Source organism: Rhamphochromis sp. 'chilingali' (assembly GCF_963969265.1).
Source record: "Rhamphochromis sp. 'chilingali' genome assembly, chromosome: 14".
Classification (NCBI taxonomy): domain Eukaryota; kingdom Metazoa; phylum Chordata; class Actinopteri; order Cichliformes; family Cichlidae; genus Rhamphochromis; species Rhamphochromis sp. 'chilingali'.
The window spans coordinates 24,793,551-24,816,475 of NC_137941.1; the positions used below are offsets into that span (position 1 = coordinate 24,793,551).

Sequence of the window (22,925 nt, forward strand, 5' to 3'; positions counted from 1 at the left end):
TTATTTTAATTTCATTTTCATCACTTTTAAACCGATAAGCAGGCAACACGCCTACCTTGACAGCGTAAACTGTACGCCAGTCTCCCAACACATTCCTCTCTCTACTCCTCCATAATTCTCCACTGCACACCTCTTACTATCTCTCCTTTTTATTTTTATTACACCACAGAGTAATACACCCAATTATGCCCGTCTATCTCCATGTGGCTCCAAATTCCCTCTTTATTTTAATTTCACACTCGTCAGGGGACAGGCACACAACAATTTCAACCACTGAAACGAGGAATTCAACCTTTTTATATTTCTTTACTAATCTAGACTCAACGTTTGTTCGCAAAATGTGTCTTGTTCTAGTCCGGAATAAATGTGAACCCGTGATTACACGGCCGTTCCAGTGTTATTTCCGTAGCTATGCGGGGGCCCTCACTTCCCCAAGTCACCACCTCGGCACCCGGACGACGCCGGTCCTGGCCACGCGTCCACGGACAGGAGGGTCGCCACTCCATAGGCAAATGTTCCACAGGTACACTAGGCATCAACCTTTGATCCTAAAATGTGTATTTGCTCTAATGTCCTCCTAATCAAACACATCAACCGTCACTGTCACTGTGTTCACGCTTCACACTCCACACAAAAAACACACTCAGAGCGCGCCTCACTCACACTCTCACTCAGTGCGCGCTTTACCCACAAGACAGCACCCAGAGCGCGCTTTCACACTCACACACAACACTTTTCCTCAGCGGGAATTTTACACAGAAACCTCTGAGCTCAACTATTAGATCAGAATAAATTCTAATGTATTATTGCTACAGAAGCCAGTATTAGACAAAATTAAATGTGGAAGGTAAAGTGGCTGCAACTAGTCCAACGTAGTATGTTATTAGTATCTCGGTAGAAGCAGTTTATTTAACACACTGGAATTCAGCCTCAACTTATGTTGTTAGTATCTTGCGCCAAAAACCAGACACCGACAAATTTACTGTGAAAATACATGTGACTCAGCGAACAGATTAATTTGGAAAGCCCAATATGCACATTTGGTATTTATAATACAACAGGCTGTGCTTACCTTTTTATTTTTGGACCGGTCCTCTGTTCACCTCGCCTCATGATCTCACCAAAGGTCAAATCTGCACCTCCTCAGCACACCAAAGATCCGGGTCACACGGCACCAAGTTGTTGAAATCTCCCAATTCTTTGAATCTTTGGGCTGAAGGAGGGACAATACTCGGTGTATCAATGCTCAATCAACAATCATTTATTTCCATACAATTCAACAGTCAGAGCATTACAACGTCCGGATGGGAGAGATGCTACCAGAGGGTCAGGCACATGTCTCAAAATGGTGACGGGTTGCTCAGCTTTTTATAGTCTCTAGTGGCCCCCAGCTAGTCGTAAAAGCCAAAACATCACATTTTTTCTCTGTTACAGCGCCTAAGTTATGACCTCGGCAGTTGTTTCTCTGCTTTCTGTAAGGTGGGGGTGTGGAATGTGGTCTGTCTATCTCCCCTGTCTTTAGACACAGAGTCTCCTGCTTACAACCTTCTCTTCATGATTCAACAATTAAGCATGTCAAGAAAACAGTGTAACACATTCCCAGCAGATCAAGGATACAGAGTGATGCACATTTATCTAATGAACTAATATGTGAATATGTTCTGTTAACTCAAAAGTATAATGAGAACTAAACTACATACAGCTCACACACTCTATATTAAAGGGTATAATGCAATCTACAGCAGTATTCTAATTCAACTACTTTGATTACACATATAAGGTAACATATAATAACAGAATAATCTAATAATACCCATTTCAATTATTTATTTTTACCAGTGAAACCAATATAACATCTCCACATTCACAAATATACATTTCTGACATTCAAAAACAAAATAAAAACAAATCAGCGACCAATATAGCCACCTTTCTTTGCAAGGACACTCAAAAGCCTGCCATCCATGGATCCTGTCAGTGTTTTGATCTGTTCACCATCAACATTGCGTGCAGCAGCAACCACAGCCTCCCAGACACTGTTCAGAGAGGTGTACTGTTTTCCCTCCTTGTAAATCTCACATTTGATGATGGACCACAGGTTCTCAATGGGGTTCAGATCAGGTGAACAAGGAGGCCATGTCATTAGTTTTGCTTCTTTTATACCCTTTCTTGCCAGCCACGCTGTGGAGTACTTGGACGCGTGTGATGGAGCATTGTCCTGCATGGAAATCATGTTTTTCTTGAAGGATGCAGACTTCTTCCTGTACCACTGCTTGAAGAAGGTGTCTTCCAGAAACTGGCAGTAGGACTGGGAGTTGAGCTTGACTCCATCCTCAACCCGAAAAGGCCCCACAAGCTCATCTTTGATGATACCAGCCCAAACCAGTACTCCACCTCCACCTTGCTGGCGTCTGAGTGGGACTGGAGCTCTCTGCCCTTTACCAGTCCAGCCACGGGCCCATCCATCTGGCCCATCAAGACTCACTCTCATTTCATCAGTCCATAAAACCTTAGAAAAACCAGTCTTGAGATATTTCTTGGCCCAGTCTTGACGTTTCAGCTTGTGTGTCTTGTTCAGTGGTGGTCGTCTTTCAGCCTTTCTTACCTTGGCCATGTCTCTGAGTATTGCACACCTTGTGCTTTTGGGCACTCCAGTGATGTTGCAGCTCTGAAATATGGCCAAACTGGTGGCAAGTGGCATCTTGGCAGCTGCACGCTTGACTTTTCTCAGTTCATGGGCAGTTATTTTGCGCCTTGGTTTTTCCACACGCTTCTTGCGACCCTGTTGACTATTTTGAATGAAACGCTTGATTGTTCGATGATCACGCTTCAGAAGCTTTGCAATTTTGAGACTGCTGCATCCCTCTGCAAGATATCTCACTATTTTTGACTTTTCTGAGCCTGTCAAGTCCTTCTTTTGACCCATTTTGCCAAAGGAAAGGACGTTGCCTAATAATTATGCACACCTGATATAGGGTGTTGATGTCATTAGACCACACCCCTTCTCATTACAGAGATGCACATCACCTAATATGCTTAATTGGTAGTAGGCTTTTGAGCCTATACAGCTTGGAGTAAGACAACATGCATGAAGAGGATGATGTGGACAAAATACTCATTTGCCTAATAATTCTGCACTCCCTGTATTTTGAGTTTGTCCGGCCAGCCATTCTTGCAGTAGAGTTTGATTTGTTTTAGTGTTTCGTCTTTGTCTTGCTGCTCTCTTATTTGTTGTAGTCTCTCCTCTGTTGCAGGAAGACCTGAAATCACCTGATGTGCATACAGATTCATTTCGTCTCTTAATGTCTCGTCACAAACAGTTTTTTCTGGTGCTCTGGACAGCACGTCTGCAGTTGCAATGTGTTTGCCTGGGACATGTGAGATGGTGAAAGAGTACCGCATTAATCTCATTCTCAGTCTTTGTACTCGTGGTGGCAGTTCGTCTAAGTTCTTTGAGCCCAAAAGTGGTACTAAAGGCTTGTGATCTGTCTCAACATGGAATTCAATGCCTATAAGAAAATCAGAGAATCGCTCGCATGCCCAGGTTATGGCTAATGCTTCCTTCTCTATTTGAGCATACCTTTGTTCTGTGGGGGTTAATGCTCTTGAAGCGAAGGCCACTGGCTTGGTTGTGTCATCCTCTTGTTTCTGAAGTAGCACCGCTCCCAGTCCATAAGAGGATGCATCAGCTGATACTGCTGTTTGTGCTTTGGGGTTGTAGAGTGCCAAGTTCGGTGGTTTACTCAGTTCTGCCTTAATGTTGTTAAACGCTGTTTGTTGAGCCTCACTCCAACACCACATGTTTTTGGTACTGAGTAGTTCTCTCAACGGCTGTGTTTTCTCTGCTAAGTGGGGAAGGTACTTGCCTAGATGATTAACCATTCCTAGGAATCGTCTCACTCCACCCACATCGGTGGGTGCCTCCATGTTGCTGACCGCTTTCACTTTTTCTGGGTCTGCTTTGACTCCTGTAGTGTCAATGATCTGTCTGAGGAACTTGATTGAGGTCTTTGCAAACTCACATTTCTCACTTTTCAATGTCACCCCTGCTTTTGTGAGCCGTTCAAGGACTGCGACCAGTCTCTTGTCGTGCTGGGTCTGTGTGTCAGCATAAACCAGAATGTCATCCATCTGGCAGACAACTCCGTCCAGCCCCTCCAAAAGCTGAGACATTCGTTTTTGAAAATGCTCAGGGGCTGAGGATATGCCAAAACAGAGTCTATTGAAACAGTACCTTCCGAATGGTGTGATGAACGTTGTGAGAAGAGCTGACTGCTTGGACAAAGGTATTTGCCAAAACCCTGAGTTAGCATCGAGTTTTGAGAACAACTTTGCGCCCTCTAGCTGTCCTAGGGTGTGCTCAACTGATGGCAACATGTGTCTTTCTCTTTTCACAGAATTATTTAGTTTGGTCAAGTCCACGCACACACGCACTTCATCTCTGTTTGCTTTAGGTACTGGAACTCCTGTGTCAATTTTGAGCCAGCAGTCTACATGGTTAACTTTTATTTTAGTCAACCACGCATCCTCAGTTCTCTCTGAGGCTACTGTTCCCAAAAATGCTACCTCCCTTTCTTCACTGTCACCACCTGCTGCACGTGTTTCTCCTACTGCCCCAGACCTGCACACTCTTGCATAGTGACCTTTCTTTTTACACTGATTGCAGAGTACCTCTTTGGCTGGGCACAGGTTCTTGCTGTGAAAGGGTGTCTTTCCACATCGGTTGCATTGGCTTTTCACATTTCTCTCTGTGGTTTGTGGCACAGTCTTTCTTGGTTTAAAGTGTTTTATTTTTGCTTTAATGATGTCCACGTTACAAAGATTTTCCTGCTTGAAGTTGTTTTTAAGAAGATCCTGCTGCTTCTTAACAAGCTCACTTTGGCGAATCCCTATCACTGCTTTTTCTAACGTGAGCTCCGCGTCCATTTGCAGTTGCTCCGAGAGCCTCTTGTCTCTTATTCCGACAACGAGTCTGTCTCTTATCATTTCACTGTGCAGCGCCCCGTAGCCACAATGCTCAGCCAAGGCATATAGGGATGTAATAAACCCGTCTGCAGTCTCTCCTGCTTCTTGCTGCCTTTGGTTGAACTTTGCACGTTCAAAGATAACATTTCTTCTGACTACAAAGTGTGCCTCGAGTTTGTCTTTGAGAGTGTGATACTCACTCGCCTCCTCTTCGGTCAGGTTCAACGAAGTGATCACGTCTTCAGCTTCATCGCCCATTGTATATATCAGAGTGTTAACCTGGTTTTCGTCCGATTGTAGCTCGAGTCCGGATGCTATCCAGAACCTCTCAAAGCGTTGGATCCATTTCGGCCACTCTTCTGGCTTTGAAAAGTCGAACTTCGGCGGCGGTGATACTTGGAAGGCTGCCGGCGCGGCTGCCATGCTGCTCGCGAGATGCTAGTTAGCATTTGCTAATTTGTTAGCTTAGCTCTTACTGTGGCTGTTAATGCAAACTTAATTTTATTAATCCATCGGGTGGGTTCCTCCAGGGTTTTCACACAGCTGAATAAACATCAAACAGAAAACTGATTAAACAGAAGTGTGAGACGGTCGAGAGTATAAGTCAGCGCCCGGTTATATTTTAGATAGCAAGGAGCAGACGGCAACATTTCACTCTACCGAGGGAGCTCGTGACGTACTACCCGGCTTTCTTTAGAAAGGCCGGGTCCTCAGGTGGAAGCAGCCTCTGAATTTGGACACCCCCGCTGTTTCCAGGCCGGGTACATTGGGTAGGATGTTTTTCCAGGTAGGATGGATTCCCAGAACACCGGCCAATAATAATGGTGACATTTAACGTATTTTATCCGATAAATAAACACTGTAAAATGTATTTATCACCCCCCCACCCCAACAGCCCTTTTGAATATCTCCCTAATTCTGAGGTCTCAAGGTTGGCAAGTATGGTCACAACACCTCACTTTTTGTCACATGTATAGCAAACCACGTCTCAGCTGTTTGTGGAGGTAAAATAAGTCCGCACAATTACGCTAAGCCATTGTTGTGAGTTCGCGCGCCAGCGGCTGCCAGACATTAATACAGTGTATTTCGCACATAAGTATGAAGGCGGAAGAGGAAGTAGTTCCTTTGAATGTAGACAATCCGAATGATGTAGTTTCTTTCCACTGTGTTCCTGTTAATGACAAACTACAAATTTACCCTAAAGTACTAAAATATCGATATTTTAATGTGAGAATCGATTCTAGAACATAAATGATTGGTACCGGAGGAATCGATATTTCAGGATCGATCCGCACATCTCTAGTGGAGACTTTACATGACGATAAAGCAGCTATGTCTGAAGCAGGCAGATGGACCCACATTAATTTTAACGGCTTCCTTTTGGAGAAAGCCGTCAGATTTCAAGTGAAGAGAGACCAGCGACTGACCTATGGGAGCATCAGGAAAAGAAGCCCTGCACTTGCCCCAGCCAGAGGGTTCAAGAAAAGAGCTTTCATTTCTATCTGGGATATCAGCAAGAATGAGAGAGGGATATAACTGAACGCCATCAACATCTTTATCAACGAGGGTACCTGCTTGGACTTACTCTTCAAATAAAGTAAGCCTGTGTCTGTTATTAACCTTTTATTAATATTGGCAGCTACTTTCCTGTTGTTGTTGCTTCTGTTTGGTTGTTCTTGGATTTTGTTATTGTAGTTTTAATGGAAATATTTATGGACAGGTATTGTGCCAAAAACTCATCTTATGTCAAAAAGCGATTTTCGGTACTTGCCAAAAAATGACTGCTAGAATTTAAAGTGTTATAAATGACTTGTTGGCCTTTAATCTGTCAAAAAATATCTGAAACATGTCTCTCACGAATAATATCAGGTCATTTTGAGCCAGAAAGAATATTCCTATCACAAAGTAGAATCTGCAGTCAGTTTTTGCAAAGTTACTGTTGTTTTTTTGTTCTTTTTAAAAAGTGTCAGTGACATCAAAAATGTATTTTTCAAAAGAGATCTGGCTAAGAGAGGGCAACGGAAATTGTAACAAATATAACATCACAATTCTGTAAACACACTTTTAAGTGAAAAGAACTACATACAATAGCCCAGATTCATAACTTGCAAAACGGGCCATTTCTTTATTTTATATATAACCCATTCATAAGTCCTGATCTCCACTGTCTATTTACAAATATTAGTAAAGGTATCAGACATAAAAGAAACATCAAAATATCACTACACAGGTAATCAAATATCAGATAAGGTTACCTGATGATAGCTTTGTGGGATTGCCTGTGTTATGTGTTATTTGTCTCTTTTACTCAAGCAGTGCAATCACTCCTAATGATATGTATCCTGCTAGGGGAGTGTAATTGTGACTGCAGTAAAGACATAGATTAAGTTTTGGCATTGTATTATTCATCATACATCAGAAGTACTTGACATAAGAAATTCTCACTGGTATTTGCATCCTAGCATCATGCCAAAAAAATAATAATTTTATGTGTGTTTTTATGTGCAGTAGTTTTGGCTTATATTGCTAAATAAGTTGTAGTAATAGATAACATTACAAAAAGCCCTATTTTGCAAGCGTCCTATAGTGTCACGGCGAGTGAGAGGAGCCGTGTGGAGGAAATGAAGGAGGATCCAAACGCAGGCGGTAGTGGAGAAGTGAGGGTGGTTTATTGAGCACAAAATAAGGACAAACAGCAAATGGAGCTCGAACTAAACTATACTGGGAAACAACTAAACTATAGCGCAGAAACCAGAACATGAACATGAAGCAGGGCGAGCAGAGGCAGACGATGGTAGACAGCAGGGTGAACACACGAGCGAGACACGATGGTTACACAGACGGACCAGCAACTACAAACACAGAAGGCACGCCTTAAATACACTCAGAGAATCACAGGGAGATTACACACAGGTGGGAGACACAGCTGGGAGTCATTAACGAGACGAGAGGTAAAACTGAACACTCACATGAGACGCAGACCTTCACAATAAAACAGGAACAAGAAACCATCACACTAAGACACAGACTTGACATTTGAGAGACAGACAGAAAATGTCACATGGAACTAGACATATACTAAGCAGACCCAACCGAAGAACAAATCCTAAACACAAACAGAAACATGAAACTCTAATAATAAACATCATAATCATCATCATCATTTACACAACAAGAGAACAATAAAACAATCCCTGATGCAAAATTACACCAAAACATAATAAACTCAAAATACTGGGTCCAACAGACCCAGAACCGTGACATATAGCCTCTGCATTATTACTCTGTTTGCTGCATTATAATCTGTCAGTCATCTTGGGCCACTGGAAATATCTTTATAGATCTCTTATATTTGTTGCAATTTGTGCTCCACTCTTGTCAGGTCTCTTTATAAAGATTTTTTTAAACTTGAGACTAACTACAAAAAGAAAGTAACAAGTCATTTATAGCAGTTTTAATACTTTAAATCACTGTGAAATTGGTCTGACTGCCTGCCAGACCCAAATGTTTTGAGGTCTGCATGTGGAAAAAAGGGTAATTCAGTCTTAAATATCCCTTGTTTTTGGTTTCACAGTGGGTTAAAGCATATCAGAAACTATAAGAGATCTGCAATATAAAGCCTCTCCCGAAGTCTATAAACACTTTCCACTGGCTACTCACAAACTGATTGTATTAAAAGGCTGAGGATTGCCTGCATAATCTTATGCACTGATAGACCTTTGGTCTAAGCCAGCGGTCCCCAACCCCCAGGCCATGGACCGGTACCAGTCTGTGAATGTTTGGTACTGGGCCGCGAGAGTTGAGGTTCGGGTGTGAAATTTATGGTTTTCAGGGTTTTTATTGGTTTTTATCATTATTTATTTATTTTTAATCGTTTTTATTAACCATTAACTTGGTTTCCCTGAGTTTTTTCCCATGTGTTATTAATAATTCCTTTTTTTGTGTACCGGTACTGGTTTTATTTTGTTGTATTTATCCACGACACATTAAACGCAGGTCTGTGAAAATATTGTCGACCATTAACCAGTCCATGGCGCAAAAAAGGTTGGGGACCGCTGGTCTAAGCTTCATAGTCCTTGCCTCAGTATTTTTCCTTTGAAGGGCTGAGTGTTTTCTTTTTAATTTTCACCCGAAGGCAAACATCCCAAATTCCAACAGTAACTGTTTAACATCCGTGTAGCCACACTAAATAACCGTGCATGCATGGACGCTTCAAGCAACAATATCTACCCGTTCACATGCTGTAGCGGGAACATAAGAAGAAGAAGAAGATAACTGGCTATTATAACAGATCAAATATATTAAAACAGTTTTAAAAATTCTCAACTAACAGATTTGGATGTGACAGAAATCGAGCGCAGTTATTCTGCGCTCTATATAATCAGGTTAGTACGAACTGTATATTATAATGGATTCATGATATCATTCAGCCATATGTGACATAGATTGGATGAGATTCTAGTAATTTTGACTGTGACAGTTGATTATAGCGTAAAATCAGTAGTTTACGTTGTGGAAGATAGGATTGTAAGACTCTTATTCTTTCTTTCACAGATTATCGTATGAGCTCAAATTTTGTATAATCTTAAAAATATTCATTGAAAGACCGATGAGGGCAGCCTTTAAAGCTTTGCTTGGGAGCCACGTTATGAGCGAAGCTGTTTAATGAAATGTTCATAGTGAACAGAATCATTCTTCCAGTAATCCAGTGTTATATTCAACACACGTTGAACAACTTGGCTAACTTCTTTGTCTAACATTGTATAACCTCTGATGACAAATCGCTCACTCTCGTCCTCCTCCCTCTCCTAGTAATTCAAAATCTGCAGACGACTTCCAAACACCAGTGTCAAGGTGTAGATCGTGCTGTTGGTTTGTGTTCTTGGTGCCACTACAGAAGGGCAAAGGCAGTTAAAGAAAGAGAAAAGCTTTGAATCTGAGCCGAATGAACAAAGAAAATCAGAAAAAGAGCTGAAATGGCCTCTTAAAATAACCCATATAGTAATAATAACTATTAAAGAGATTTACTTTTATTCTTATTCTATTACTTTATTAATCTTCTGACACTGGAAAAGACCCAGTGCTTTAGCCCTTCACCTAAAGCTGGAAGACTATTCAGGAAGGTATTTTAAAAAGTGTTTATCGAGTTTTCCTTCCAAATAACTGAAAAACAGTCTGTCCAGTCAGCTCTTATTAGGTCAGCCGCAGCATCTCATTTAATTCATGGCAGCAGTTCTCACTTCAGGTGGGGTGGATGGAATAAGGAGTGAAGAGAAACTGAATTTGTTTGTTTTGGATGAAATTTAACCAACAAGAGTTTTCTGGTGCTATAGTTCTTGCTTTTACTGCAGTGAAAGTGATAAGTGATTGTAATCGTGGGCTGTGGGGCATTACTTTTTCAGACTCTGATGGAAGGAATATCAGGAGATGTTTTTCAAGTTTGAGAATCTATAAAAATGCCCTTTTTTTCATTTACCAATTGTTGATTAAGTTGTGTGCTTTGATTCATTTGTCTTGTTGAATCACCCACGGACTTCTAACCTTCAGGTGATGTCCTTACACCTTCCAGTAAAATTATTACCATTATGACTACAAGGCATCCAATGTCCCGAGGTAACAAAACATCCCCCACTGGTTTCTTTTGGGTGCTTTTGCCCTTTAGTTCATTTTTTTTTTTTGTCTTGTAGTGGACGTTTGAATCAAGATTTGAGCAAGCTGGAGCGATTCTTCTCACAACCTTTGCTGGTCACAAACTCTTGTGAAGAGTAGCAACATATTGTTTTACAGAAGACTGACATATAGACTGGATCTTGAGATCTTTAGACATTTCTTTACTTCATATACAGTATCAGTCCATATGGTGACTCTCGGTGAACTCCACAACTCCCCACTGTGAACACATTTTGTGCATAAACTAACCACGAATGAAACACTGTCCAAATTCCTTTTGTCTGTCTTCCATTTGTGTACTATGTGACAAGGCTGTGTTACCCATGTGGCTGTCTTAATCTTAAAAGCAACCCACTCAAAACTTGACACTTTAACGTAGTACCTTTCCCCCCCTTTTTTTCTGAATATAAATGTCCTGGAGCTCAGGGGCAGTGAGTAGTTTGTCCTTTTGTGTCCTGCCCCTTTCCCCTCTCATTCACACATGTGGTGAAACGCCTTGCCATGTGAGAAAGCACATTATGGTATGGAGTTAATATTATGGAGGAGTTAATATGCACCGAGGGTTTTAGAATTAGTAGGATGAGAGGTGGAGTCTTTCTGTCTTGTCTGGGATAAAAGATCTGAAGCTGCGGAGCACTTGTTGAGAGAGAAGCTGTGACTGGCGCGACCCGTATTCTACTTTTTGATACGATTTTGCTGTTTGAAGAGAGAGCTGACTTTGTCATTTTTTTGAGTGACAGCTGAAAAGAAGAAGAATACAATAGAATACCAAAATGAGGGACTACGAGGGATCCATTGCGTTCCTGGGGATCTGGGGCTGGTACCAGGTGAAGGTCATCTTCTTCCTCTGTACCCTCAGCTTTCCTGCTGGGTACAACATCCTGTCTGTCATCTTTCTGCTGGCCATTCCCCCACACCAGTGCTACATCCCAGCACACAGCAACCTGAGTCAGGACTGGATCCAGGCTAGTATCCCGATACAGGTGAGAACCAGTGGCAGGCCTGATCAAGCTAAATGATTTTGAATGATTGTTTGAGTGAAGGACAGCGGCTAAGAAAACTCAGATTCAGCAAGTATTATTTTATTTTATTTTTCGGTAATTTAACATTATTTTGTTAACTAACTCCTCAACCTTAAGTTTCTATCATTTCTTCTGCCTTTCTATTACACACATGAGAAAGCAGTGATACATTTTGATCACTTTAGCAGTAGATTTAATAAAAGCTTGCCTCTCTGTTCCAGCAGACGCCTGCTTCAAGTAAAACACCTCGAAAAGAAAAACACATCCAGTGCAGGACCAAACATTTGAAAGATCCACTCAGCAGCTAGCTGGCAAACATAATGAAGGACTAAGCTTGATTTTCCATGAGGAGGTGGTTCCAAACACTGTCAGCTACAGTGTCTTGTCATTAATATAAAAAAAATATATTTTCCTCTTAATGTCTTTTAACTGTCTTTGCTAAATATTCTCGGTGGTGATGGTTATGTTTAAACCTTCATTAGACTTTCTACTCCTGTGAGTCTGCTAGGATACAATTGGGTTTGTCACGGGGATGTGGGGAAAAGGAGGACCCAGGCGCGGTACTCTGTGTAGAAACAGTGCGTTTATTTACAGTGATGGAAACAATAACAGTAAATCCCCGTGCTCTCCCGTGACTCCCGTGTCGTGTCTTCCCAACAAGTCTGTGCTCCGTGTTCTCCACTCTCGTGTGTCCACACACATCCCGTGCCTGCTGCCCTCCGATGTTCCACGCTCCTCCTGAGGGGAAAATGACAGAGGCAGCCGTCAAGACACATAATTCCCGTAGGCATACACTCACAGACTAAACTGAACAGAAGACTAACGTGGAGTCTCATGCAATGATCCCGCGTCGGTGGGAGCTCCAAGACTCTCTTAAGTAGCTCCCCCGACGAGGCCTGATCAGCAGCAGGTGTGTGGCTTCGGGTGTGGCCAGTCCCCTTGCAGGGCCACACCCTCCAGGCCTGACGCCGCCTATAAACAAGTGCTCAGCCACCCACACACACATATACACAAGCACAGAGAAGGGGAAGCAACACCAAAATACACAACAATAACACAGGTCCATGACTGCCCAGGGGTCCTGGGTCACCCAGTCCCAGGACCCTGACAGGGTTTGAGTGATGCAAGTTGGTGTAAGGATCCATGCAGACGTGCTTGACCTTGGTGACTCTAGGTGTGCGTGTGCGCCGCAGAGTATAATCAAGGGTTTAACGACTCGGCTGTTCCTAGGGTGTTTGCAGCTGTAGTTAAATTATATTTTTGTAAAGCCAGTGTGAGAGAACCTTACACTGAAACGCTTAGTTTACCTAAATCTGCAGCAAGTCACTTTCCCCTAAAGCATTCTTGCGCCGCAGATTCACGTCATCACGACAGTTATTTGTCATTAACGTCTTGTGAAGTTCCAGTGTGGCGGGTGCAGTAGAGTGTACAGTGGGTCGTGGGTTGGATTTGGGGGACGATTCACATAGGAATAAGTCACATAATAATTTGTATCGCCAACTCCAGTCGATTTTCTTTGTGGACAAGCTGCGGTTACCTGAAGTGTGCTTCTATGAGTTTTACTGCTCTTTGTAGATTTAAAAAGCGGATGTTAAATCAGCTGTCATGGAAATGGTCTGTACAGAATATTGACCCACATCTGGTAAAAGCTTACTGATTATACAGCTCACAAATAAGATTTTAAAGGCTTTTTTCCTCTGGCAGTTGAAGTCTACTGTTGACTTCGACGTTATAGAATTCTCGTATAAATTTCAATTCAGGACTCTTTCACTGTCTTGTCTGTCTCTTATAATATCTCTTCTGCTGTACAGGGTCAAAATCTGGAGAGAAGCAGTTGTAGCCGCTATGAGATGCACATGATGCAGAACTTGTCTGCACTCGGAATAAAACCCAACCTTGCCCAGATCCACAACGATTCTGAATTCGGAGCAAGTGCAGGGGTCATGCTGTCCAACCTGAAGCAGGAGGAGTGCAAAGATGGATGGATCTACAGCACAGAGCACTACAAGTTGACTGTAGTCACTGAGGTACTGTTACTGTCTTGATGATATTGTTCAGATCCAAGTCTCCCTGGATCACAAAGGACTTCCTGGTTCAATTACTTATACAAAAAAAACACCCAGCACGCCCCTGCGGGCGGTTTATCCTTCAAGCTCGGGTCCTCTACCAGAGGCCTGGGAGCTTGAGGGTCCTGCGCAGTATCTTAGCTGTTCCCAGGACTGCGCTCTTCTGGACAGAGATCTCCGATGTTATTCCCGGGATCTGCTGGAGCCACTCGCCTAGCTTGGGAGTCACCGCACCTAGTGCTCCGATTACCACGGGGACCACCGTTACCTTCACCCTCCACATCCTCTCGAGCTCTTCTCTGAGCCCTTGGTATTTCTCCAGCTTCTCGTGTTCCTTCTTCCTGATATTGCTGTCATTCGGAACCGCTACATCGATCACTACGGCCGTCTGCTTCTGTTTGTCTACCACCACTATGTCCGGTTGGTTAGCCACCACCATTTTGTCCGTCTGTATCTGGAAGTCCCACAGGATCTTAGCTCGGTCATTCTCCACCACCCTTGGGGGCATCTCCCATTTTGACCTCGGGACTTCCAGGTTATACTCGGCACAGATGTTCCTGTACACTATGCCGGCCACTTGGTTATGGCGTTCCATGTATGCCTTGCCTGCTAGCATCTTGCACCCTGCTGTTATGTGCTGGATTGTCTCTGGGGCATCTTTACACAGCCTGCACCTGGGGCCTTGCCTGGTGTGATAGACCCCAGCCTCTATGGATCTTGTACTCAGAGCTTGTTCTTGTGCTGCCATGATTAGTGCCTCTGTGCTGTCTTTCAGTCCAGCTTTGTCCAGCCACTGGTAGGATTTCTGGATATCAGACACCTCCTCTATCTGCCGGTGGTACATACCGTGCAGGGGCCTGTCCTTCCATGATGGTTCCTCGTCTCCCTCCTCTTTCTTGGGTTTCTGCTGCCTGAGGTATTCACTGAGCACTCGGTCAGTTGGGGCCATCTCTTGGATGTTCGTTGTCTCATCCTGGACTGTGGTGCTGACACTCACCAGTCCCCGGCCGCCTTCCTTCCGCTTAGCGTACAGCCTCAGGGTGCTGGACTTGGGGTGAAACCCTCCATGCATGGTAAGGAGCTTTCTTGTCTTTATGTCAGTGGCTTCTATCTCCTCCTTTGGCCAGCCTATTACCCCAGCAGGGTACCTGATCACGGGCAGGGCGTACGTGTTGATGGCCCGGATCTTGTTCTTACCATTCAGCTGACTCCTCAGGACTTGCCTGACCCTCTGCAGGTACTTGGTGGTTGCAGCCTTTCTAGCGGCCTCTTCATGGTTCCCATTTGCCTGCGGGATCCCCAGGTACTTGTAACTAATAGGATGAGGGACCTATGGAGATATATATATATATATATATATATATATATATATATATATATATATATATATATATATATATATATATATATATATATATATATATATATATATATATATGTGTGTGTGTGTGTGTGTGTGTATGTATATATATATATATATATAATGTGTGTGTGTGTGTGTGTGTGTGTGTGTGTGTGTGTGTGTGTGTGTGCGTGTGTGTGTGTATAATATATATATATATATACCTCATTACAGATGATGTGTCAGTAAAGGCAACATTGAATCCCTCCATCACACAGTAATTTATGAGAAGCTATTGCTTAAGGATGTCCTCTAAAGTTTACCTTAGCCTTATGCCACTTGTGGTCATACAAACAGTGACAGGAATAAGAAGTCAAACAGCCTGAGGAGTAAAATATGGACAGAGACAAACTCATGTTACACACCCATCAAAACAAAGCAACATGGAGGCTAATGAAGCAAACAGTCTGCACAGGGACTGCTGGAAGACAGAGATTAGTGCCCAAGTATTTCCTTCTATGTTCTTATGCCTGCTTTAGATCACCCTTATGTGTACCCTGTCTTCTAGTTTAACCTGGTGTGCGACAACAAGTGGAAACAGCCAATGTCCTCTCTCATCTACTTCCTGGGATCACTTTGTGGCTGTTTCCTCTCTGGACAGATCTCTGACCGGTAAATTCACAGTTTCAGCTCAAGCAGTCTCTAAAGTTAGCAAACCTGCAATGTTTTTCACTAAAATATGTCTGCTAGTTAGCTGTGAGCTAACTCATCCAGGACTAAATAAAATAAAGGATCTATCTTCCCAAATCTCGGTTACCTTTAAGTTTGAGCTAAATGAACTCCATTTTGTTGTTGATAAATCCTAATGTAGGTGCACTGAGCACATGACTCCTTTGCTCTTGGTTAATAATAATAATAATAATAATAATAATGTATACTTTATTGATCCCCATGGGGAAATTACTTGTTTTTTCTCTGCATTTGACCCATTCACTCAGTGAAGCAGTGGGCAGCCACTAAGCAGGCGCCCGGGGAGCAGTGTGTAGGGACAGTACCTTGCTCAGGGGTACCTCAGGGTAGCTGTCATGCTAGCTGCTAAAGCCCTGTTGAGGCTAATGGGCCTATTTTGAGGCTGTTGAGGCTAATGGGCCTATTTTTTAAGCATTAACATCTAAATAGAAAACTGTATGTGCCCATGTTGTGGCTGATTGCTGTCTTGCTGTATTTTTACTGTAGGTTTGGCAGGAAACCTGTTCTGTTCAGTTCCATTTTCATACTAAGTATCTTCAACATCGCTTTGAGTTTTGCTCAGTCCTGGGCCGTCTTCAATGTGCTTTTCTTCATGGTGGGCATGGGTCAGGTCAGCATTTGCATAGTTCTTCTTGTACTTGGTAAGTGTGTTTCTTTATTTCTAGGATAGTCTGCTCAACTGCTGCTGTTTTTAATGTAATAAGCCTTCGGCCAACACCTAAAATGAAACAAAAAGGAAACCACTTGTCTTGTATTGTCAACTAGTCACAACCTTTGACTGACTTTTCTGATTTACACATGTGCAGTAAACAGATAACAGAAAACAAAATATTTTATTGGACATTAGTTGTAATATAACATTAAGTACAACTTCCTGATTTCCTTTAAACTTTGCCTTTTCGTCACAGGTTCTGAGCTCCTAGTTGATGTTCCAAGAGTTCTCTTCAGCAGCCTTGCTTTGAGCTTTTTCTATTCAGCTGGTATGGTGGCATTCCCTGGCACTGCCTACATAGTCAGGAACTGGAGATATCTATCAGTGTTAATGGCTTTGCCTGGTCTGGCCTGTTTCCCCCTTTGGTGGTAAATTGACCTCAGTACACTACTAGGATTTTTGTTTCTTGAGTATTTGCTGATTTTTTCAGCAGATTTTTTTTGTTCAGTATATAAAAGGTTGTTGAGGAATTTGTTGAACTGTGGAATGTGTTAAGCTAATGTAAACTAAATGTGCGCCTCCATCCATCCATCCAGTCTTCCATCCATGCATCCATCCATCCATCACTTTGTTCCACTTCCTCAGATGCCCTTTTCCTTCCATTTGGGGGATCTTGAGACAAAAGAAAGGGATTTATAATTTTTTATTCCAGTTCCCGTTAATCAATGATATAAGTGACCATTTACCAGTCTTTGCATCGTATAATTGCCATTATAAAGTGAACAACGATGGACATAAGATTATTTACAAAAGAATAAGAACAGAGAAGACCTTAAATTGTCTTAGAAATGAACTTTTAAAGCAAGATTGGAATATTGTATATGAACAAACAGAAGTTAATAAAGCTTACGAAGGATTTTTAAGAACATTTAACACATTACTTGATAAAAACTGCCCAGTAATTGAAATCAATAGGAAACACAACTATGCAGGAAGACCATGGATGACAAAAGGACTACAAAATGCCAGCAAAAAAAAAGAATACCCTATATCGAGAATTCATAAAAAAGAGAACAATAGAAACTGAAATGAAGTATAAAACTTACAAAAATAAATTAACTAATATAATGAGATCCTGTAAAAGAGAGTATTACATTAAAAGGTTAGAACACAATAAAGATAACACAAGAGATATATGGAATGTATTAAACAGAATAATCAAAAATGAATCAAGGAATAATGATTACCCTGGGTACTTTATAGAAGGGACAAGAAGTATTAATAACATGGAGGAGATAGTAAATGGCTTTAATGAATTCTTCGTAAACATAGGGCCAAAACTGGCAGAAGAAATAAAGGTTGATGGAATAGAAAGGGACACTGGTGAAAATATTGAAAGGAATAGTAGCTCAATGTTTTTAAGAGCAGTGGAAGAGAAAGAGATTTATGACATAGTTAGAGGACTTAAGAACAAAACCAGTACAGACTGGAATGATATTGATATGGTAACGGTAAAGACAGTTATTGATGGTATCGTAAAACCATTAAAATATATATTCAACTTGTCGTTTCAAAAAGGAGTTTTTCCACAAAAAATGAAAGTTGCTAAAGTTATTCCCATTTACAAAACCGGTGAAAGACATCATTTTACAAACTATAGACCAGTGTCAATACTCTCCCAGTTCTCTAAGATACTGGAAAAACTCTTCATAAAAAGATTTGACAGTTTTGTGGAAAAATATGAATTAATGACAGATAGTCAGTATGGGTTCAGAAACAACAGATCAACAGCTTTGGCACTGATAGATCTAATGGAAAAGATAACGGAATGTATGGATAATAAGAGGTATGCGCTCGGAGTTTTCTTAGATCTAAAGAAGGCGTTTGATACTGTTAATCATGAAATTCTATTAAAAAAACTGGAAAAGTACGGGTTTAGGGGAGTGGTTTTGGAATGGTTAAAAAGCTATGTAGGGAATAGGCAACAATATGTACAAATAAATGAATATAAATCTAATTTGATGGATATAGCTTGTGGAGTACCTCAAGGTTCAGTACTGGGTCCAAAAATGTTTATTATGTACTTAAATGATATCTGCAGAGTATCGGAGATTTTAAAGTTTGTAATATTTGCAGATGACACAAATATACTGTGTTCAGGTGTGGAGTTGCCACAGGTTTTGGAAATGATCACACAGGAATTAACGATATTAAAGAAGTGGTTTGATATAAATAAATTATCATTGAATCTCGATAAAACCAAATTTATGTTGTTTGGAAACCAAAAGAAAAACATCGAAGTAGAAATATGTGTTGACAATGTATATTTAGAAAGAGTAAATGAAATAAAATTTCTTGGGGTGATCATTGACCACAAGCTCTGTTGGAAGCCACACATTACTTATGTTCGGGGGAAATTGGCACGGGGCATTGCCGTCCTGGGAAAAGCAAAGCATATGTTGGATCAGAAAGCACTGCACATTTTATACTGTGCTTTACTACTGCCATATATGAGCTACTGTGTAGAGGTCTGGGGAAACACATACAAAAGTAACACACAAACAATAACTATAATACAGAAAAGGGCCATTAGATTAATAAATAATGTGGGGTACAGGGACCATACAAATGCACTCTTTGTCAAAATGCAAGCTATTAAATTCCAAGACTTGGTGAAGCTTAAAACAGCGCAAATAATGTATAAAGTCAGAAATAAATTGCTTCCCAAAGAAATCTGTAAATTGTTCATAGAAAGAGAAGGTGGGTATAACTTAAGAGGGAAATGGAATTTAAAAATACAAAGTGCTAGAACAACTTTAAGAACTATGTCAATCTCAATTGCAGGAGTTAAATTATGGAACAGTCTAACAGAAGAAATAAAAGACAGTCAAAACATAAAACAGTTTAAAGTAAAATATAAAAACCTAATTTTAAATAAGTATAAGAATGAAGAAAACGGGGTTAACCCAGGATGGTAATGTTGCTGGTAATGGTGTTGCGGTTCTTTTTTGGTTGTTTTTTTGTTTTGTTTTGGTTTGTTGTTTTTCCATAACTTGTGTATCTGCAAATATACACATTCTGTATTTTTCATATGAAAGAAACTATACTGTGGTGGGGCTTGCTAATTTCTTGTTTTTGATTTATGTATGTTATGTTTTGTTTTACTTCATATGTTTATATGTTTCATATGTTGTTTGTTTAATTTAAGACAAAAAAAAAAAATTAAATGAATGAGAGGTAAAACTTGAGGGGGTAGGGACAAATAAGTAAATACTTCAGCCTACTCCTTTTCAAACAAATAATGGAATGATATTTTGTAATGATTGTGAAGGCACATGTTTGAAATGTTTGAAATAAAAATGAACTGAACTGAACTGAACTGAACCGTTCTCCCCATAGATCTCCTCCCAACTGAACGTTGTTAAAGGCTCATTTCTGTTTAAACCTGTTTTGATTTGATGATCAAAGTTCCAAGGTTGTATCTGCAATCTCATTCATTCAGTCACAGTCAAGCATAAAGTGTTAAATAAAAAATCTTTGGCTTCTGGCAAAGTACATTTTTCACAGATTTTTACAGTTATCATTATGGCGCTCAGATGATCCACTGTGGCCACCCGTACAGGGACAGCCAAAAGAAGACGTTCGTGGCATCCAGATAATTTCTAACTCATCGCATCCAGATAATTTCTAACTTTTCCAGCATCTGCTTGATGAATAAATAATACTCTCTCAAACACAGATAGATGGAGCAGGAGGCTCTTGTATTTTTCTTCAGTTTCCACCTGTGCTGACTTGACTAATGAACTACACATTTGTGTCTGTCTGTCCACCAGGCTGGTTCCAGAATCTCCTCGCCGGCTAGTGTCCAAAGGCCGTTTTAAAGAAGCAGAACTCCTGCTAAGGTTTGCTGCTCTGGAGAACGGAGTGGAATTTCCATCTGACCTCTTTCGCTCAGCAAAAGTAAGAGCCTCTGACCTTATCCTTGTCCAACGTGTACCACACTAAACTACATTGGCTAATGTAATGAATTTTCTATGTGGCACATTGATCAGTCTCAACAGTCTGAACAGTCGCAGCAACCCGAACAACCTCAACAGCCTGAACAACCTCAGCAACCTGAACAACCTCAGCAACCTGAGGTTTCTGGTTACCTGGGTCTGCTGAGGAACACAACCACTCGAAGTATCACACTCGTAGTGTGGTTTCTCTGGTGAGTTAAAGCCTTCCCCATGAATCTATGAACTCAACGAACTGAATATAAACCAGACTAAAACCACACACAGAAGTACACGTGAAGCTAAAACTAGAGAATAGAAATATAAAGAAAACTCAGAATGCTGGTTTTGGGCATCAGTGACTCTGACATGTTTTACAACTGCCTATTGATATAATTGACTGAGCGATCCTAACAGGATTCATTTTATTTATTTATTTTTTGTTCTGTTGTTGTTTGCAGGTTTTCTTTGAATGTGAGCTACTTTGGATTGTCATTCAATATGACTACTCTCTATGGCAACCCCTTTCTGAACTACGCCTTGCTATCACTAATGGATATCCCGGCACACTTGGTCAGCTGGTTTAGCGCAAAATATTTTCCTCGCCGCGTGTCCTTTATTGTCTTCTCCCTGCTGGGGGCGCTGGCACTCTTCGTCATCCAGATCACTTTGCACAGTAAGTGAGACCACTGTCCTTTTCTTGCTCTCTTTGTGAATATAACTGTCATTGTGTTGAAAAATATCAACACAATAAGCCTTTTCAACAAGGCCTCACACACACAGCCTCTATGTTAGAGGTGCTGCCCTAAATGAGATTTATAGACAAAATAGACAAAACAAGATTATTTGAGGGAAGGTAAACCTGCTCACCAAATGTTTGAAAATAACTTGTTTCACTCCTTGTAAGCTTAAAGTCCTTCTCCTCCCTTCAGAGTATCACAACATCACCCTCACCCTGGTGCTGATAGGTAAATTTGGAGTCCTGGCTTCTGAAGGAATCCTGCACCTGCTCACTGGAGAGCTGTCTCCCACAGTCATCAGGAATACGATGTTGTCGTCTGCTGCCTTATTCTCCAGAGTGGGGTCCTCTATCACCCCATACATATTGCAGCTGGGTGAGATATTTGGCATCACAATCACCCCATTTCCCCCCAACAAAAGAAAAAAAAGAAGAAGAAAAACGTTAAATTTGGGACAACTGTTACAACTGACAATACTCGTATTAAAAATGTCCTAAGCTTACTCTCCAACACTTTCTACTGGTCTTGGGTCTGAGAAAAGAAGCTATGGAGTGGGCTATGATGAAAAAAAATCTCTTTAATCAAATAATCCAAGACAGTAAATGTTGAAATTAAGTCAATTTTAAAAACTTCGCTAAACTTCGTTTTGAGGCAAGAGCGAGAAATGATTGAGAAAGTTGTGCAGCGCATCAAAAAACAGCAGATGGAAAACTGAACAACTAATTCTGTTTCAATATGTTTTTGTTACGATGTCTTTGTGCTCTATTCAGTGCCCTGTAAGCTTCTAATGATCTTAATAGCCGTCTGTTTTTCATTTACATGTTTTCAAAGCATCCCTACTTTTGTGTAAACATCATACTAGGATAATTATTCTGCAATAGAGCACTTTGTAGTGTACACAGAACCTTTGTGCCTTTTTTATGAGACAGGTGTCATTGTGTAGAGATGAAGTTTTAGTTCACTTTAATGACAAAAGCATCCTTAATGCTCAGCTTCTCAACTCTAAATCTAACAAACTGACCTGCAGCTCAGTGATGACAGAAGTCTGTAGCAGAGAAATAATCTGAATAATGGGCTCTGGTTTTGTCTGCAGCTGTGTTCTACGAGTTCCTGCCGTGGTTGACTGTGGGTCTCCTGTCAGTCATCGGTGTCTTTGTCTCCCTTTTCCTTCCGGAGTCATTTGGAAAAACGCTTCCTGATACCATCGATCAGATGCAAGTCATTAAGAAGTAAGCTTGTCTATTGATTATGCTAGTAATGCTGCTTTTGCAGAGTGTATATTCAGGTGCGTTCATGTCTGCACTCTATATAATAGATATCCTATGAATGGATTGTAATAAAAAATATATAAATAGGGAAATCTGGTTTGATTGTTTACTGCACTGCGGTCTTAAAGTGTTATGTGGGTAGGTCTGTGTCATGAGACCAGAATAAGAAATATACAGTTCATTTTGAAATATCAAAAATAAAGGTGGGTACAATGTGAAAAAAACTGAAATGAAAAAACAAAACAAATAATGCAAATATATATGAAATATCTATTGTTTAATATTGCCTAACTGATGCAGCTCTCCTCATTTGGCTTCCAGGTTCAAATTTAAAGGGCTCTGTCGCCAAAAGGATGATGGGAATTCAGCTGAGGCTCCAGCTGTCAGCGAGACTTCTCTGTCTGAGATCAAATGCTCAACTGCCTTCTAGAGCTTGAGATGCAGAAATGAACAAA

General features: G+C 41.1%; 1 protein-coding gene across 1 annotated transcript; it reads left to right on the top strand.

Annotated features, from left to right (window-relative positions):
• Positions 1 to 11,408: 11,408 nt before the first annotated feature.
• Positions 11,409 to 22,900, top strand: LOC308410042 (solute carrier family 22 member 4-like; the record flags this gene model as incomplete). The annotated part of the gene is made up of 11 exons (XM_080903131.1): positions 11,409 to 11,618; positions 13,469 to 13,684; positions 15,634 to 15,737; positions 16,302 to 16,456; positions 16,724 to 16,895; positions 20,301 to 20,427; positions 20,520 to 20,677; positions 20,924 to 21,138; positions 21,395 to 21,577; positions 22,296 to 22,431; positions 22,792 to 22,900. The coding sequence occupies 11 exons, from the start codon at positions 11,409 to 11,411 to the stop codon at positions 22,898 to 22,900; spliced, it is 1,785 nt and encodes a 594-aa protein (XP_080759257.1).
• Between the last annotated feature and the right edge of the window lie 25 nt (positions 22,901 to 22,925).